Source organism: Zymoseptoria tritici, chromosome 7 (assembly GCF_000219625.1).
Source record: "Zymoseptoria tritici IPO323 chromosome 7, whole genome shotgun sequence".
Taxonomy (NCBI): domain Eukaryota; kingdom Fungi; phylum Ascomycota; class Dothideomycetes; order Mycosphaerellales; family Mycosphaerellaceae; genus Zymoseptoria; species Zymoseptoria tritici.
In genome coordinates this window covers 939,277-958,527 of record NC_018212.1, presented here as the reverse complement: position 1 = coordinate 958,527, position 19,251 = coordinate 939,277, and the positions used below count along the sequence as shown (strand labels likewise).

Genomic DNA, 19,251 nt, shown 5'->3' with positions numbered 1-19,251 from the left:
CCTCTGGAAAACGTTCGACTCAAGTCCATGAGCTCGCTCCTCGCGCTGCGCTGGCAGGCCTCGTTGGGTGTCATTGCAGGGACTCCTGGATCAATGCAACCTACCGAGCGTGTCGTTGCTGATGGATGGACCCTGCCTTTTACGTGACTGCGACCTATGCCCTGCACAGACTGCCCAAAGAGACATGAAGTCATCCCCCTCCCCTGGAGAAGATATGACATCTCCGGACCAATGCAGATTCGACAAATTGTCACCGCCAGCCTGAAGAAAGCCACGATGGTGTGCAGTCTACAGATGGTATCATTTCGATGCTGACAGCTCCCCCAACCTCAACGGCAACCGGCCGTCAATAATCGCGCATCTCCGCACCGCCAGATCACAGCCTCTGTCCACCAAGCCTGTATCCGTGCCGCCTTGTCACTACTTCTGCGGTGAAAATTGCCTGTGCTACAGGGCAGGTGAAATGAAGTCCTCACGACATTGCTGGGATCGGAAGATACGAGTCTCCGAGACTGGATCGAAACACCCAGGAGTAGGCGATCACTCGACGGACGCTCCCCGAGTGGCTATTGCTGTGTGCAGGAGAGAGGCTGGGCAGGCCTGTGAGCTGAGAACCTCACGGGTTGCTGATTTCGTGGACCGATGGCCCCCGGGATGATTGACACCTTGTGCCGCCTTGCTGTGTCAAGACTCAAACCCCATTATTGGTACGAGCCACACAACATCCGCACTTCCGTATCGGAACATGATCTGTTCATCATGTCACCCTCCATCTCTTTGTTACTCCCTGGTCGCAATAGAATCTCCACTCTTGCCCAGTTTCCGCACCTTGTGTTCACAAGCCGGGGTCTCTAGATTGTCAGCATGGTCAATTGGGCACCTCAGCGCAAACAATGCCTCTCCGCCAGAATTTGGCCGATTGAACCCGGGCGTGATTACCGTTATGACCATTCCAAGTTCAGATCAGCTCCGACACCCCTTCCTGTATGCACGGCATCATCTGCAGAGCGCATGAATATCGCGGCCTTGACCTCATCTGCAGGCTCAGGGATGTCGAGGGACGCATCTGTGCACTTCCGGAAGCGATCCATGACCTGCGTGCCAAAATAGCGTCGGTCGAAGAAGTCTGTTGATCCTAGTTGGGCGCATTTCTGCAGTCGCTCGTGGACAAGGATCCAGCCATCTCGACGGTGTATCGACGGGATAAGCTTCGTGGAGCGGAGAAGGCCAAAGGTGGAGACTATCAGGGAGTATGTAAGCTCGTTCATTTCTCCTTCCCTTCCTCTTCTCTTTCCTCGACTCCAGTCTTCTCGACCTCGCGATCAGCTTTCACCAGGTACGACTTATGTTCAGCTCTTCACTTGCACTTTTCCTGCTTACACGTCCGTGACAGTCTACGCCAACTTGACTCGCTCGCTGTTCAGCGAGAACCTTCTCGACGTCGTACTCAGCTTTCACAGGGTACTGCTTACTACGATGCTCTCTTCTATCTCCACTACTTTGGCTTACGCTTCCTCCCCAGACCAAACCGGTTCGACGCACCTACCCTTCCTCAACATGCGCTTCACCACCCTTATTGTCGCCATCGTCGGCTTCGCCATCACGAGTCAGGCAGACTGTACGCCCGGCACGAGGTGCTGTAGGAGATCCGCAACTTTCAGGGGCCACACGTTTTGTGCGGACCGTGGCATATGGTGAGACCGGACATCTCCTTTCGCTCGTATGCCTTGACTGACACTATCGAACAGCAACGACCTCGGGCAATGCTAGTTGCCTAACAATACAGCAAACCCGCTGCATCGAGTCGGTATTCTGCAGCGGTCTCGACACCGCAGAGGTGGAAGAATGCCTGCGGGGTTACGCTCGCACGACTGAAGCTTGGCGAGGACGTCGTTCATCTTCGTTCGTTTGTCGTACTGTCGGAGGGAAGGGAGATGGATCTGTGCTTTCTCAACGAGCTGCGATGCCGGCTGTTCGCTAGATGTTTCAACACTGCTCTTTTATATAATTTGTCCGCTAACCCATTTTTTGCTCCCGATCTTTCCTTTACAGATGTCTAGTAACCAATCATCTGAAACACGACCCTCATGTAATCACTCGTCGACAACAAGACAACAGCCTGATCTTCGAACCACAGTCCTCCAAAGTAACGCAACCTTTCGATCGACCCGGAACGTGCTGTCGGTAACCAACGAGTCGTTCAAGATGGAAAGGCAGATAGCACGAAGTCATGGGAAAGAGATCTCCAACAAGTGCCGCGAGCGACCACGCCTATGATCTCGGCAGCGAAGTGACCAGATGAGGCGTGCGCAGTGAGCAGACGTCTCATCTGACACCTTTCGACCATCAGATCATGTTATCACCGTTGCATACACTACTACCCACGCATCTCGCTGATCCGGACCGACCGTTCAGTTACACTTGCACACGATGTTGGAGACGGAGAAGACCGAACATCCCGTAGCGATCTTGACATGAGTTCGTTCCTCGCACCGGCAAGACTGAACAGGTGTCGTGGCAGTGCAACCCAACAACCGTTCTTGTCGTCGTTGCCAAAAGACCGCTCCTTGCGTGATCGCAACCCGAACAGTGTCATGATGCTGACAGCTCCATTCTCAACGAAACGGACGTCTGCCGTCGCTCCGCACCGCCAGAGTACGTAGCATGCCGTGATCGCACGGAATTCTGGTTTCGAGGACTCGTGGGAGGCATGGCCCGTGAGAAGCATACCTTGCTGTATCACACACTAGTTGCACGGGCCATAAGACATTCGCATGTCCGTATCGGAACATGATCTGGTCATCCTCTGCATCGCTCCCCTGTCGCAATGAGACAAGCGCCTTCGCCCAATTTCGGCACCACACGTTCATCACAGCCCAAGGCGTGCGATGGATCATCTTCGTCGCTCTCCAAGTCCATGCCATGCAAGATGCTCGCTGCAGTTCACTATAGAGCCGCTGCAGCGGGAGAACGCATCGCACTGGTCACGTTATGTGGAGACTCAGGGGTTTGCCCCTGGCGCACTTCTTGGTGGTCAGATCAGTAGCGATGGCCCGATGGGCAATGCTTGCCTCGTCACATCCGTGCCCGCTCCTTCGCGTTCACCCGCTGCATGCTCTGCCCTGGCCGCGGGTCCGGGCAAAATTTGGAGGCACAGACAGAGGGGAAGTTAAGCGATGATCCCAGGTGGTACCACCTCATCATGTTCACACCACGGGGTCCACGAGGGGAGGTGCCAGGGGTCGAGGATGTCTGTTGGCGCTGCTGTTTCAGCAGTTGCTCCAACACCTGTATCGAGGGAACTGAAAAGGGTGTACTTGATAAGCTCGTCCATTCCTCCTTCCTCCCCTCTCTTCTTTCCTCCACTCCAGTCCTCCGACTACCTGCTTTTCTCGACCTCGCAGTCAGCCTCCACCAGGTACTGCCCTCACGTTTCAACTTGCATTCTTCTGCTTACATATTCGTTACAGTTCACGACAACTCGACCCGCTTGCCAGATCAGAATTCCGACTTTGCAGTCAGCTTTTACAAGGTACTCATTACCACCTGGTTCGCTTCTCGACTTCCACTGCTTCGGCTTACACTTCCGCTCCAGGCCAAACCACTTCGGAGCATCCACACCTCAACATGCGCTTCATCACCCTCATCGCCGCCATCATCACCTTGGCCGTCGCAAGCAGTGTTCTTGATGGTGTGGTGGATTTGGTTACTGGTATTGGTTGGTGCGGTTACCGGTTGGTTTGGTGGACTCGTTTTGGCCTTTTGGTTGGTGTTGGTGCGAGATCTGTTGCTTACCGGTAACCAAGAGGAGCGAGCTCCGAGCTAATAGGATCGCGACGGCGAGGTCGAAGTCGAATACGTATACGCAGTACGGAGTATCGAAAAAGAGCCAACTCTCGTACGGATTTCGATGTCTCCCAAGGCCGGTAAGCGATCTTGTCGCCGTTGCCAAAATGTCTCCTTTTGGCCCCCAAATTCTTACGTAATCTGGTATTTAACCACTGGTGGAGTTGGTATGGACCTCGCAATCTCTTGGTGGTGGTGGTGAGGGACCATGGTCTACCGGTAACCACACTATCAAGAACACTGGTCGCAAGCGAGGCAAAATGCACTCCACCCGGCGCGTGGTGCTGCAAAGAATACAAGAAAATTTTGGGCAAGCCGGTTTGCTTCAATCGCGGCCAATGGTCAGGACCTGACATCTCCTTTCGCTCTCATGCCTTAGACTGACACCATGGAACAGCGATGACGTCGGGCTCTGCGGAATTCCGTCGTAATCACACAGCAAGCCCTCTCGAGGTGACCGGCTATTGGTCAGACTGCCCGACGTCGAATTCCTCTCTTGTTCTTGACTGACGCTTTCGAACAGCGATGACATCGGGGTTTGCCAAGTTGATCAGTGATGACACAGCAAGCCTGCCAGATCGAGTGAACTTACATTCCGAAGGGGAAGGATGCGGGAGGAGGAAGCTGGAGCGTGGTTCGCTGTTCAGGTGGATCACAATAGATTTCAATTCTGTGTTGAGTGGCTTTGCAATGCTTTTTGTGTGAAATGAAAGTGCCTTCCTCATTCTCGTTCTCTTGCTTGCCTAACTCGATTGTTCTGGCACTGTTCCTTGTCGATTGTGGGCTTAAATTGTGGTCACTGGTAAGTGAACCGCTGGAGTGGTGTAGCGTTGATCGACTGAATTAAGCACATTTCCTCATGCGAATGGACTGCGTCCGTCAGTGCCGAAAGTGGGCAGCATTGAGAGCATGAGACATGGCTGATGCGAGCGACCATACTTCTACTTTGCATTGCAGCACCTGAATGAGTCTTGTACAATTCGACTGCCAGCGTGTCGTCCGCACGACTTGCATCTGCCATGCGGTCTGCAGTGTATAGCCGGCTTGGTCACGCGAAAGCGCTTCGAAAGGCTTGGTCAAACCTCTTCAATCGGATTGCGGCCCGACGCCGAGAGAATACGCAATATTCGAACACCCACTGGCGGCCGCTTTCTGGTATCCCAATCGAGTGGTGTTGCGGCGTAAAGTCCGACCGGAATGTGGAGGATCTTTCTTGGACAGTCGTCACAGTGGACGCGATGTCCGGCTTAACCTCGTTCGAGGCTTGATCTGTCAATTGTCGTGGGATGCTCCATTTCATCCGGTGAGGATCAAGACCTTGTTGTAATTAGGATATGCAATTCGAGTCGAACGAATATGATGGTCGATGAAAGTGTATCCCATCGTGAAGGTGGTGATGTTGAGTAGAGGAAGAGCTGGCTGCCGGCAAAGAAAGCCGGAAGCCTCGGTTCATCCACGACCACTTGGACCTCACTTTTTTATTGAACACAGACCAACAATACATAGGTTCAACAATCTTCATAGACGACAATACAGCACGCTCCGGAAGCTAGTTCGCTAGATAAGATCTCGCCGGCCTAAGCGAGGCGACTCTCTCACCATGGCATTCGCGGCAGCGACAGCAGTGCAGCAGACCGATTCGCATACATACACGGCCGACTTCAAAGAAGCATGGTGTATTGGCTCAGTACCTCATGGCGGCTACGTGACTGCCATCTTCCAGGTATGCTGTCAACGCCGCAGTCCTTCATGAATGCGATTGCTCACACATCCCTGTCAGACCGTCGTCAAGAAGCACTTCGAGACCACTCTTCGCAAGCAAAATCAACCTCATACGCTTGCCTTGCACCTCGACTTTCTGCGAAGAACTCAAACTGGAACCGCTAAGTTCGTCGTCAAAGATGTCAAGCTTGGACGCCAGACCTCCGTTGTTCATGTTACGCTGTCTCAAGGGAAGAGGGAGGAAGTCGTTGGGTGAGTCGTTGCCACGAATGAAGATGATGAGGGTGACAGACAACATCGCTGCCTCTTCATAGTCAGTCTCTAGAACCACACTGACCTCATTTCTTACAGATACATCACCAACTCTAATCTCGCCAAAGAAGAAGGCATCACCTTCACTACCAACTGGAAGCCGCACCCACAACGCCTCCCAGTGAACATATCCTCCCTCGAATCCAACACCGACGCCAACTGGGCCGAATTAAAAGAATGGCCCAACGTCGCCTTCCGCAAAGCCACCGCCCAGATCCGCTCTTGGTTCCCCCGAAACGGCCAAGTCTCGCAAAACATCTACGACGAATGGATGTGCCTCCGGGACCCGACCGAACGCTGGACAAACGAGAAGCTCGGCTTCATCGTCGACCTCTTCCCGCAGATATGCGAGACTTTCATCCTCGAGGGTGTAGACCAGTACACTCCGGACGGGAACGGTGTGAATGGGGAGAAGATTCCGTTTTGGTATCCTACGTTGTTGTTGAATTTGGATGTTAAGAAAGCACTGCCGGAGGGTGGGGTGAAGTTTTTGTTTACGAGGTTGCAGACGAAGCAGATTAAGAACGGACGGTATGATTTGGAGGTTGTGGTAATGGATGAGGAGGGGGATGTGGTGGCGTTGAGCCATCATGTCTGTTTTGCAGTGGGCGCGGAGAGGAATCTGGCGAAGAGGAAGGAGGATGGGGGTGAGGTGAAGTTGTAAGTTTGTAGACATGTTGTATATATCGGTGTTTGAACCGTACCAGGCGCTCGCTGTCCTTGGCCTCGAGCTGCGAGGTGATCGGACATCTATTTGTTCCACTGAAACTATGGAGTATCGTACAAGTGATGATTCGTGAACCCCTCAAACGACGTGGATGATTTTGGTCTTGCAAGGAGACGAGAGTTTCGTCGTAAAACATCCAGCAAGCTCGCAGTGGGAGACTTTGCCGAGAGGACTGATCTTGCGGGTTTGGGAATGGGGATTTGAAATGTCGACATTAATGGTTGACTCGAGTCTGGCACCACATGCGGAAATGCTCCATGCGCCTGCAGCCTTCGTATGAGGTTCGTTGGCGGGAGGCATTCGCACAGCGTACCGGTCGACAAATCGATGGAGTTGGTGATGGAGGAGAGAAAGAAAAGCTGAGAGAAATTCACTTTTGGTTCCTGGCTCCGTGCCGAAGATGGCCCGGTGACCGTACAATCAACGCATCTGGCTCTTCGTCGTCGCTTCGCTCGATCAGCATGGATGCTTCGTGTTCAATCGCTGTAGGCGATCAGTCCTCTTGTGGCCTTGTATCGAGAAGGCCACGCGCATATCAGTACTGTTCTCCCCAAATTAAGCCCTCCCTCCATCTCGGCAGGGCGAATGAAGCTTTGCTCGCGTCGTTGACGCTCTGACATTGTATCCACCTACCGAAAGTCGAGATCGTTCCTGTGATGAGCCATCCCGCATCTCGTGTCCATCATATTCTTCCCCTTCGATCTCATTCTCCTCCGATGGTAGTGGCGGTTAGATGCGGTCCACGGTTCCCTCACTTGTCAATGCGGGCAAGAGCCTCGCCGCACTGAGATCCTGCCCCTCCTTCAGATCTGGACCCGCTATCCTCTCCAAACACCACAGCTACAACAACAACTCCACCTTGACCGCCTTTGCTCGAATTACTCACCGGAGTCTGTCAAACAACGCCTCCACTGCTCGCTCAATCACCCCACGATCCTCAACATCACGCATCACCCGAAACCTCCCATCCATCACCAAAAGACACTGCTCCCATCGTCGATCAGCCATGTGTCAAGGTCATCGCGAGGCCGACGTGGCCGGCGCCAACATGGACATCACCATGGGAAGAGAGGTTCTGCCGAAGAACGTGAAGCCGCTTCACTACGACTTGACACTCGAGCCGAACTTCGAGACCTTCAAGTACGACGGCGCAGTCGAGATCGAGCTGGACGTGGTGGAGGACACAACATCGATATCGGTCAACTCGTTGGACATTGACATCAAGGAGACGAAGGTTCTATCTGGAGAGAGTGTCATCTCATCATCGCCGAAGATCACGCACGATGCCGACTCCCAGACTACGAAGATCGAGTTTGATCAGACAATCCCAGCGGGCACAAAGGCAAAGTTGATTCAGAAGTTTGTGGGCACGTTGAATGACAACATGGCTGGATTTTATCGCTCGTCGTACAAGGGCGAGAACGGAGAAGATGCTTGGATTGCTACAACTCAAATGGAGCCGACAGATTGTCGGAGAGCGTTCCCCTGTATGGACGAGCCTGCTCTCAAGGCTACCTTCACCGTGACGCTCATCGCGGACGAGAAGATGACCTGTCTCAGCAATATGGACGTTGCCAGCGAGAAGCAGGTTGACTCTGCGGTCACCGGAAAGAAGCGCAAGGCTGTCACATTCAACAAGACTCCTCTCATGTCCACATACCTCCTCGCCTTCATCGTCGGTGAGCTCAAGGTCCATGAGACGAACACCTTCCGCATTCCCGTCCGAGTATTCTGCACGCCGGACAAGGATATCAACCACGGAACTTTCTCCGCTGAGCTCGCAGCCAAGACGCTGGAGTTCTACGAGAAGCAATTCGCCAGCGAGTTCCCACTTCCTAAGATGGACATGGTTGCTATTCCTGACTTCTCGGCCGGTGCTATGGAGAACTGGGGACTGGTCACATACCGCGTTGTCGATCTGCTGCTGGATGAGAAGAACGTCTCCGCATCGACCAAGCAGCGCGTGGCAGAGGTCGTTCAGCACGAGCTTGCCCACCAATGGTTCGGTAACTTGGTTACCATGGACTTCTGGGATGGCTTGTGGTTGAACGAGGGATTTGCTACATGGATGTCGTGGTACAGCTGCAACATCTTTTACCCCGAGTGGAAGGTATGGCAAGGCTATGTCACGGACAACCTGCAATCCGCTCTTGGTCTGGATTCGCTGCGCAGCTCTCATCCGATTGAGGTTCCAGTCAAGCGTGCAGACGAGATCAACCAGATCTTCGACGCCATTTCTTACTCCAAAGGATCTTGTGTCATCCGCATGGTCTCAAAATACCTGGGCGAGGATGTCTTCATGGAGGGCATTCGCCGTTACCTGAAGAAGCACGCTTACGGAAACACTACCACTGGTGATCTTTGGGCTTCTCTGAGTGACGCCAGTGGAAAGGACGTGGAACGCATTGCAGACATCTGGACAAAGAACATTGGTTTTCCAGTCGTCAGCGTGACGGAGGACGCCTCATCCAGCTCCATCAATGTCAAGCAAAACCGCTTCCTGCGCACTGCTGATGTCAAGCCAGAGGAGGATAAGACTCTCTTCCCTGTGTTCCTCGGCCTGCGGACCAAGAACGGCGTGGATGAGGAGCTCACCCTCAACAAGCGCGAGCAGAGCTTCAAAGTACCCGACCTGGACTTCTTCAAGCTCAACGCAGACCACTCTGGCATTTACCGGACATCATACACTGCTGAGAGGCTGACCAAGCTGGGTGAGAATGCCAAGGCAGGACTCCTCACCGTTGAGGACCGCGCTGGCATGATTGCTGATGCTGGTGCTCTGTCCGCTGCTGGATACTCGAAGACTGACGGTCTCCTCTCACTTCTGAAGGGCTTTGACACCGAGCCTGACTTTGTTGTCTGGGATGAGATTACTGCGCGCATCGGAGCTGTCCGCGCCGCTTGGATCTTCGAGGACGATAAGGTCAAGGACGCTCTCAAGGCTTTCCAACGTGACCTCGTCTCCAATGTAGCGCACAAGCTTGGCTGGACCTTCAAGGAAGATGACGGCCACATCGAGCAGCAGTTCAAGTCGCTCATGTTCGGCAATGCCGCTGCTGCCGGTGACGAGAAGGCCAAGGCTGCCGCTTTCGACATGTTCGAGAAGTTCGCCGCTGGCGATCGTTCCGCTCTTCACCCCAATCTGAGAGGAAGCGTCTATGCCGTCGTTCTCCAATACGGTGGCAAGAAGGAGTATGACATCCTCGTCAAGGAATACGAGACAGCCAAGACCAGCGACGAGCGCAACGTGGCCCTCCGCTCTCTCGGCCGTGCACGCGACCCCGAACTCATCCAGCGCTCGCTCGCCTACTCCCTCAGCAAGCACGTCAAGGAGCAAGACATCTACATCCCACTCGCCGGGCTCCGTGCCCACCGCGAGGGCATCGAAGCATTCTGGGCATGGATGAAGGAGAACTGGGAGCTGCTGCGCGAGAAGATGCCGCCGAGCTTCACACTGCTCGGCAGCACTGTAAGCATGGCCACGAGTGGTTTCACAAAGGAGGAGCAGCTGAAGGATGTGGAGAAGTTCTTCGAGGGAAAGAGCACAAAGGGCTTTGACCGCAATTTGGCGCAGAGCTTTGATGCTGTGAGGGCGAAGATGGGATGGATCAAGAGAGATGAGAAGGATGTTGAGAAGTGGTTGAGGGACAACAAGTACTTGTAGATGTGTGCATAGATCTTGAGCGGCTGTAGATGCTAGAAGATGTAGGCGCTGCTGAGCAGAAGGTATTCCAGCTTAGTCATGCAGAGTAGCGTGATCCAATCCTGGAAAGGATGGAAGCTCCCAGACTTCGGATCAATCTACAACATCACAACAACAACGTGCGAATGTTTCATCAACAATGCCACACTTCATGAATCGATTCTCATGAGAGGTCTTTGCCTCTCGCTGTTGAGAGGCCAGAAACAATGGCTCTCCAACATCCCGCATGGCTTGCAAAATGCTCCAATCCCATCACCAGCCTGGGCACCAACCTGGTATCGAGGTTTCCACACAAGCCCGCGCTGTAAAGTGGGATCTCCCTGGGCGCAGAAGGAATCTGACCTGGCCGTCCAGCTCATGAAAGAAGGAAAATCGAACAACCAGATCAGCCGGCACCTACCTGGTCGAACCGAGAGGGGCGTCATGAAACATCTCATTCGATATCAGAAAGACTGTCAAACCTCCCCCGAGCACCGGCGCAATCGCGTCTTCACCAAGGAGATCATCGAAAAAGTGCTAGCTGCTCGCGACGCTGGCATTTCCATCTCTCAGATAGCATTGATGTACAAGGATACGTTCACCGAGCGACAAATCCGGAATCGACTGGCGTGGGAACAGCGGAAAGCATCGCATGTAGCTGATGAGGCCGCGGCTGAACGGCGGAGGGAACGAAGGGCTTACAGTGAATCAGAGGATTGCAACATCGTGGAGTGGCGAGAGGAGCTTCACCTCAGCTGGGTTGAGATTGCGAGACGTCTTGGTCGGCCTTCCGGTCGTGGTGTTCAGAATCGGTATTATGCTCTCCGGCCGGACGCTTTGAGGCGTGGATCTCCGCTGAACGAAGGTTTGCTGGAGCGGATTAAGGAGCTGCATGGCGAGGGCTTGTCGTCGCCGGAGATTGCGAGGAGGTTGAATGTTGCTTTACCGGATGTGAGGGGATGGGTTGGACAGATGAGGAAGGCGCGTGGTGGTGATAGGTGCGGATGAGGACTACGAGCGCGTGGTGACCATGACGAAGCGGGATACAAGGACTACATCATGGAATCTTTTGCCCTTGGAATTGATGTGTCGAACCGGCATAGGAGCGCAACAGCCAACGGAGCCAGCTAGAAAAGCGGATGTTCTGCCAGGGCTCCTGTTAGTGCAAAAGTGCGTCGCTGTACGCATACAGCTAACATTCGTACTAGGCCTTAACCAATATATCGACTATCTCGGCTCCCTCCCGCACACCCTAATGTCAGTACTTGATCCCACGACGACATGCGACCTGGACGAACGGGCGATCACTGTCGAGTCTTCGATGTACGCGAACCGGCAAATCGTAGTCTCTCTTGCGGGTTGCGCTCCATCGCCGGTTCGACACGTCACCAGACTGACAGAGCGGAACAATGCGTGCAGAACGCCTCACGGCTTCAAAGTCGAATCAAGGCCGCACAAGTACGATAAATGCCCATGGAGTAATTTCACCAACGTCGAGTCAGTACATCGTCGAAAAAGCCAGTGGGTTCAGAACCAGCACATGAACAGCGTAGTTGAGTGGATTTCTAAGCTACTGCTGATATCTACCGGGTCCAGACATGTCACGACAAGTGGCTGAAGACCCTTCGAAAGAAAGAGATGCTGCGACTCATGCATGCAGCTGGTAAGAACTGACCACGCCTCTGGGCACAATTTGCCTCGGATCCTCCATCATGGCGGAGAACCACCTCCGGGCTTTTTGAAGCACATGCAGTCGGCATTTCCGCTGAGCAGGACCGGTCAGCGTTGATACGCATGCTTTCTGACAGTGAGGGAGAGGAGGCGAGGGTGAATCATACCATGCACCGCCATACCGATGACCATCTCTGATGCACATGGCGTTGCAATCAGGGTTGTTGCATGCCTGATGCCTCGAGTTAGCAGTCTGAAACCTCTTCGAAGGAGGAGAGGACATCTTACTGCAACAAAAGGCGCCACGAGACTGACGAAGACGGCGATGAGAGTGATGAGTTTCATTGCTGCGCTTGAAGCTGGTTGCTTGTGGGTATCTTGATTCGATTTGCCAGGAGGTGTTGGAGGATTTCAGACCTGGCCGACCGAGCAGATGCCGGGAAGTTTTATGTGGTCATTCGCTTCCCTTCTCATCACTCCCCTTGCAGATTCTCAGAATCTCAGAACGGCATCTGAGAATAATCAGGTCACATCGCTCACAAGCGGAAGTCTGTTGCGAGAGCGCTGGTCCGGTGAACTTTTTACATGCGCATCGATCACCGTTCTAGACTCTGTGGTTGCTCGCTAGCAGGTGCAAAAATATGGGAATACGATGTCAGCAGTCCGGAGTCTGCTCCTGGACCACCAAGACACATGTTCATCCTTACCACAAACTCGACCGCTTGTCGTGTTTGAACACGCCCACTCCCTTCGATCATCCGGAGACTCCCTATGGGAGGGAAACGATTCATGCTCTTGAGCTGAATTGACGACCGATCTAGGAAGTAACAGGTTGTTAGCCGCCTGTTACTTCTAAGCGCATTATCGTTGCCTCTCCGTAGACGCTCTAAGGGATTAATTAGCTAAGTCTCGCGACCGAAACTAAGTAGAAAGGACGATACAGACCTACACTAACAGGATGCTAGGTAATTAACGCCTTTCGCCCTCTGTTCTTCGCTACGTCCCTTCTAATTTCTACGGAATTAACAGACCTCTATAATTTAGACTATCTGGTCTTAATTTAACGTTTGTGCGTTTTCTAGCTAAGAGATTCTCTTATTCCCGACAGGAATAATAGGGTTACTCTAGTTAGAAAACCTCGATCTCCGTAGCAATTTCGATACGAGGTATGCTAATTAATAGCGTAATGTTCCGAGATTACTAGGCTATATACCTATTAGGCCTACTAAAAGGATTAGCAGTGCTCCGTATAAAGGGGTTAAACCCTGCAAAAAGCCTCCGAATTAATAAAGAAGTACAACCGAAGTATATACCGATCTATAGCCCCCTAGCGATTATTAGACTATCGATGTCTTAGCCTCGGCACACGCACACTTTAGAAAAAGTTATAATAGAGTAGGGCCGCGCACTCGTTAATAGACAGTTTACTAAGAATTAACTACGAGCCTCGCCTATTAACAAATTATCTTGGAACTTCCGAGCCTAGCCTGCCCTACCTAAACTAAAAGCTAGATTAAAACAAGGCACTACTGCTTAGTCTAAAACAACTACCTCGCAACAAGCCGCTCTAATTGCACCTAATTGTTAGAGCCTTTTTGCTAAAATGTCTAACTTGCCTAATCTTACTACGCCGGGAGGCTAGGTAGCTAATATAGACGACTATAAAAGACGCTAAGCTAAAAAGCTGCGAAGACGAAGCGAGAAAAAAGAATTAAAAGAACGCCGCGTAGAGGAGGCATCTCGGAAGAACGCCGCTACGCTAGTAGAAGTAGGCCCGAGCATAGCTCGGGGCAAAACACCTACGCCCGCTACTAGCACGGAGGACGCTCTAATAATTAATAACCTAAGCGACTAACTAAACGGTACGGTTAACGAAGCCGACGAGGAAATAGAGGACGTAGTAGAGGACGAGGCGACGTAGGATTCTCCTACAACGCTAACTCCCTTACCGCGACCTATAATTCCCCGCCCTACGGATAATTTTACCTTTAGGTCGTCGATAGGACCTCCGACTAACCCTGCTATAGCGTCTAGCGTTCCGAACAAAAGTAGGAAGAGACTAGCGCTCGCCTCGGCGTAGGCCTCCCTAGCAAAACAGCCTAAGAAGAGGCGACGAGGAAAAAAGGGCTTAAAGGTAGGAACCGCCGCTAGTTTGGCGGACTCCCTTTAAAGCTTATCGATTTTAACACCTACCCTAGTTACCGAGCTGCCAAATCCGAAGTAATCTACACTAGCTACGGTGTCGAAAGTTAAGACTAAGTAGACGAAGAAGGCCGCAACGGCATCCCGCAAGGGTTAGCCGATGCGCCTAACCGACTCGACCGACTCGAATTATAGCGATAGAACCTAGCTCTTTCTCCGCATGCTAGTCGAACTTAGACCCGCTAATAACCTATTAAAAGGACCCTCTAATATAGAGGTGTTTAATAGGTTAACGTCGACGACGATCGAGACTAATGCGTTAAAGTCCTGGGCTCCCTGTAATTCGAAGGGATAGGTAGCTTAATGTTTTACTAAGGAACAAGCCCTTTTGGCGGACAACACGACGTTTACTATTAGGGACCTCCCGGTACAAGTTAACATATTTCGCACCGGTAGCCTAAAGGTATTTATAGCTAACTTTATTACTGCAGACGCAGACTACACCCTATGTTGTTAAATCTTCAGCCTTAAAGCGCGCCGTAATGCCGACTCGAACTTCTAGTTCGGGCGACTTACGGTAGGACGAGCTGTCGGTGCGCGAGTAATAGTAGTGTTCGAGAAGGAGATTAGGCTGTATAGCTTTAACCTCCCGCTCGGCCCCCTAAAGGAAGGACATTTATCTTCGTTTATAGCTAAGTTTAGGGCAGTAGACTCTTTAAGCAAATGTTCCGTGTGCGGCGCGGGTAACAACTACTTAATATAGGAGTGCCCTCGCTTTACCGGTATGTTCTTTTATAGATAACAGAGGCTTAAAGGGCTCCTTAACGCCAAACCCAACCTTAGATAATAAATGTTAATATACTAATTGCATCGCAAAATGTCTACTCTATCCGTAACCCTGCCCGGTTCCGTAAAATGTTTAACATAATGCGAACTAACCGTCTAGATATCCTTTTCGCCTAGGAAACTTAGCTTAATAAGGACATCGCAGAAGAACTGTTGTCTAACTACCCTTTAATATCTGCTGTAAATTATAGTAATCTAAACGGTAGATACGGTAGTATGATAACGATAATTAACACAGTAACTACGGACTAGGACTCGGACAAGACTGTCTATGCTAACCCAGACGGCAGGGTGCTCGTAACAAAGGTAATAAGTAGAGGCAAGAAACTCACTCTTGCTAATATATACTATATAGCGAACCCTAATCTCCGACCTACGTAGCAGCGTGCCCTTGCGGAAGAGATAAGGTCTAACAAAATAACAGTACAATATAACATCTTAGGCGGAGATTAGAACTAGTGCACCGACCTAATTAACAAGAGAACGGCCTCTAAATATCGTCCCTTAGCAGTTGCAGCACAACAAGACCTAATCTCCGCACTCGGCGATAATTAGACTAACTACATCGACGGCTAGCGTAGGGAGCACCCTAACGAAGTCGACTTCACCTTTGTACCTAAGAACAACCCTGTATCCAGAATTAACTATATATACGTTAGTAAAGGAATATAGCTAATAACTAGTAGATAGTCTATCGAAACGGTACTGAATTCAGATTACCGCCTAGTTAAGATATGCCTAAAGGAAGCAACCGAGGATGTTAAGAAAGGACCGGGCAGATAGAGACTAAACCCGACTATGCTTTAACAGACGACAATTCTACCTAAACTGCTATAAGCGCTATAACGACTACTAGGTAAGGCCCCCCTACCTAAGTAGTCTAAGTTTAAGGCAGACATCCAGAAGGGCTTTTAAGAGGCGTCGCGCGGGCTTTTAAAGTCCTGTAGGAAGCTCTCTTTTAACCTAGAAAGAAGACGCCTTAAGTTTATTCGAACGAGGGTAGTAGGAATACTAGACCCGGTTATCGAAGCGAAACTCGCGGCAATTAATGTACAACAGCTCTGCCTCGCGAACTAGAAGTACAAGTCCTACACTTATGCCTCCTTTGCAAAAGCTTAACTATATAACGAACGCCCGACTAGGTAGTTTTACGCGAAAGCGAAGTTATTCCGACTACAATTTATTACTAAATTAAAGGACATAGACGGCACTATTTATAAGGAGTCGACTAAAATGCTACGTATTACAGCAGAGTTTTACGCAACATTATACAACGAGAAGGTGTTAAACTATGCTAACCGTGCATTAATGCTATTAAAGTTACTTAAAGTTATCCCTAGCAGATGTGCGAGCGAACTAACGGCGGTAATTACACCCCGAGAAGTTCTGCGATTAATCCGTCGTACGGCCGTTAGGAAGTCGCCTAGTATTAATAGCATACTAAGTGAATTTTATAAAGCACTTAGTACTTAATAGGGAAACAAAGACAGAACGGAAGGAGACAGGGAGGGTAATCCGCCTATCTGTTACTACCTTGCAGAACTATACCGCTCAATATAGTAACGCTAGGGACTTCTAGAAGAATAGACCGATAGGGTATTAACAATACTCTTTAAGGACAAAGGCTACAGGTCTAACCTAAAGATGTACTGCCCCCTAGCCTTAATAAATGTAGACTACAAAATCTACATAGAGATATTAATGCAGCGCCTCGTAAAGGCACTTAGCTGTGTAATTAGCGCCTATTAATCGGCTTTCTTACCGAAACGATTAATAGGAGATAACATACAGACCGTTTAATACTTAATTAATTAGTACGCCCCTAGAGGGTTATACCTAGCAATAGAAAGCGGCGGGATCGCAATCCTCTTTGTCACGGCCGGCCCCTGCCCACCTCGGAGGTGGTGCCTCAGGCCGCAACATCTATATAGTTCAGTCCTTCTCAGACTCTCTTCTTAGCACTGTATATCAACTTGTCTATTCACCGAGTTATTGGAATCACGCCTCTCTTTCATTAAGCCGTGACACATTAATATACCCCCAAGCATGAATTTAACGTATTCGTCAATTAGCATAGGCCTGCTGCGCTGTCGATCGACTGCGCAGCAGCGGAGCAATATCGCGATATTGCGCACACAGCATCAGGCCTTAGCATGCAGCTGAGGGCCTCTGGAACCGTTAAGACGACCTACACCTTGGACAGCATCAGGCTCAGCAACCGCTGAGAGCCTTAGGATTCGGGACGACCTATACCTCGAATGCATCAGGCCTCAGCATTCCGCTGAGGGCCTCTGGACTAACTGGATGCGCAAATGCGCCGTGGACACGACAGCGCTCATGCGCTCTGGATACAGCGCTCATGCGCTCTGGAACCGACAGCGCTCATGCGCTCTGGAATCGACAGCATGCGGGCATGCTCTGGACTCTAACAGGACCCCCACGCACTGGAATATCGCCTTTGCCGCCAGTGTCACCACACTGAATTCCTGTGTTCCCTTGGCACCAATTGACCCACATTCCAATGCGCGCGCCATGCGCGCCCTCGAATGAGTAAGGAATGAGAGCGCAGGGAGGTTTTCCTTAAGAGCAAGCGATTCCCTCCAGTTTGAGCCGTGAACCATCGACTTCTCGTTTAAAGCCATCACCTTAAGCGTCGTTTCATGCCCTACTCACCAGAGTTCGCCTGTCGACACTGCCGCTTCAGATCAGCCCTGCTTGCCCACCTTCACGATAACTTGCCCAGTCCTCAGTTTCCCGACGTTCACGAAGGCCTCGGTCGTTGCCGCTGCAGTCACTCTGCTAACCCGCTCTTCCACGCTCATCCCTTCGACCGATCGCCGTCTCTCGAGTCCTCCGACCTACCAGCCACTCCCTAAGCTCCACGTCGTACCATGGCCCGCCTTGGTGAATCGTCGAGTGACGATAACCTCAACACCACCAAGCGTGCTAAGGATACCACTCAGCCCAACAGCCCAACTAAGCAGCGCCCCGCGAGGGTCCGCCGCTCTACGCTGCCCGAGGACTTCGACTTGGAGTTTGAGGAAGAAGAGTTGCAGGATGAATTGGATACAGCGGAGACTCAGACTCAGGAAGAACCAGGATTGCGCGAGCGCTACGCCACCTTGAACCGAAAGAAGGACGAAGGACCCCCGGATCATAGCATTAACGCCTTCAACCTTGGTGCCTTCTTCCCTGAAGATGCTATATACCAGCATAACGACAACCCCGAGGACCTGAGGGTCCGCATCGAGCTTCCTAACAAGCCAGCTGTTAAGGTGGGCCTCCGCTCTCTGTTAAACATGACCTAGGACCGATTTACTAGCTTCGTCGCTAAGGAGCCCGTCCTGGCCTACTCCCTTGTCGGAAGCATCTGTCGCTCCCTCGACGAAGCGTTCTAGAATAACGACATTCTCTACGAGAGTTACGAGATCTAGCGTCTTCGTTTTGACGCCTATTACCTTACCTATAAGCTGGCTCTAGATCGCATTAGAGAGCTTGGCGAGCTGATCAACTCATCCGACAAGGACAGCCTTTCCCTTAAATACAAGCAGCAAGCTAACAAACTCTACAGGAATGTTAAGGACCTCGAAGACAGTCTGCAACGTAGGGAACAGGAGCTGGAGAGTTACCGCGCAGAGAATAAAGCTAGTTAAGCCTCTTAGGCTATAGCAGAAGGCTGCGAAGCAGACCTCCGCGAGCGCATCCGTTAACTCGAGAAGCAAGCTAAGAAGGCTGTTAAGGCTAATGTGAGCTTTATAGGCTCTACCTACCGCGGACGCCAGTTATCTCGCTCTCGCTTACTCGAACGTCGTGCGGCTGCGACCAGCAACATGCCGCCACCTGCGCGCCCCCGTGGATTGCCGACTGGATTCCCGCATGATTCGGACTCCAGCGACTCCGACCCCTACGACCAGCGTGACGATCGCCGTCGTGATGACCGTCGAGATGACCGCCGAGGTGATCGCCGTAAGCCTGAGCGCCGCGACCGCCGCGATGAGCAAGATCGTCGAAACCGCGACGACACTCCCTTGACTTAGGTCACCTTCCGCACCGAGGACACCGACGTTACGACCTACGACGACCTGCTCCGCTCTACCATTAAGACCGACAAAAATGTGTATTGGCCGGACAAGTTTAACAACACCGCTGACGGACCAAGCTACAACGAGTGGCTCCGCGGCATAGAAGCCAAGCTTGGAGTTACGACCTTCCGTTTAGTAGCAGTCGCTGTCTTATTTGTCCATTTACGCACCGCCGGTGATCCCTAGCTCCTTCTTGAACCTAGAGTACCCTCTAACTTAGG

General features: G+C 51.6%; 4 protein-coding genes across 4 annotated transcripts; all 4 read left to right on the top strand.

Annotated features, from left to right (window-relative positions):
• Positions 1-5,434: 5,434 nt before the first annotated feature.
• On the top strand, positions 5,435-6,544 carry MYCGRDRAFT_73931 (uncharacterized protein; the record flags this gene model as incomplete). The annotated part of the gene is made up of 3 exons (XM_003851132.1): positions 5,435-5,569; positions 5,627-5,820; positions 5,920-6,544. The coding sequence occupies 3 exons, from the start codon at positions 5,447-5,449 to the stop codon at positions 6,542-6,544; spliced, it is 942 nt and encodes a 313-aa protein (XP_003851180.1).
• Positions 6,545-7,487: 943 nt separating this feature from the next.
• MYCGRDRAFT_73926 (uncharacterized protein) lies at positions 7,488-10,271 on the top strand (the record flags this gene model as incomplete). The annotated part of the gene is made up of 1 exon (XM_003851133.1): positions 7,488-10,271. The coding sequence occupies one exon, from the start codon at positions 7,614-7,616 to the stop codon at positions 10,269-10,271; it is 2,658 nt and encodes an 885-aa protein (XP_003851181.1).
• A 7,568-nt stretch (positions 10,272-17,839) lies between these two features.
• Positions 17,840-18,528, top strand: MYCGRDRAFT_94423 (uncharacterized protein; the record flags this gene model as incomplete). The annotated part of the gene is made up of 2 exons (XM_003851134.1): positions 17,840-18,223; positions 18,520-18,528. 2 exons carry the CDS (start codon positions 17,840-17,842, stop codon positions 18,526-18,528), a joined length of 393 nt encoding a protein of 130 aa, XP_003851182.1.
• A 296-nt stretch (positions 18,529-18,824) lies between these two features.
• On the top strand, positions 18,825-19,216 carry MYCGRDRAFT_94422 (uncharacterized protein; the record flags this gene model as incomplete). Its single annotated transcript, XM_003851135.1, has 2 exons — positions 18,825-18,914; positions 18,986-19,216. The coding sequence occupies 2 exons, from the start codon at positions 18,825-18,827 to the stop codon at positions 19,214-19,216; spliced, it is 321 nt and encodes a 106-aa protein (XP_003851183.1).
• Between the last annotated feature and the right edge of the window lie 35 nt (positions 19,217-19,251).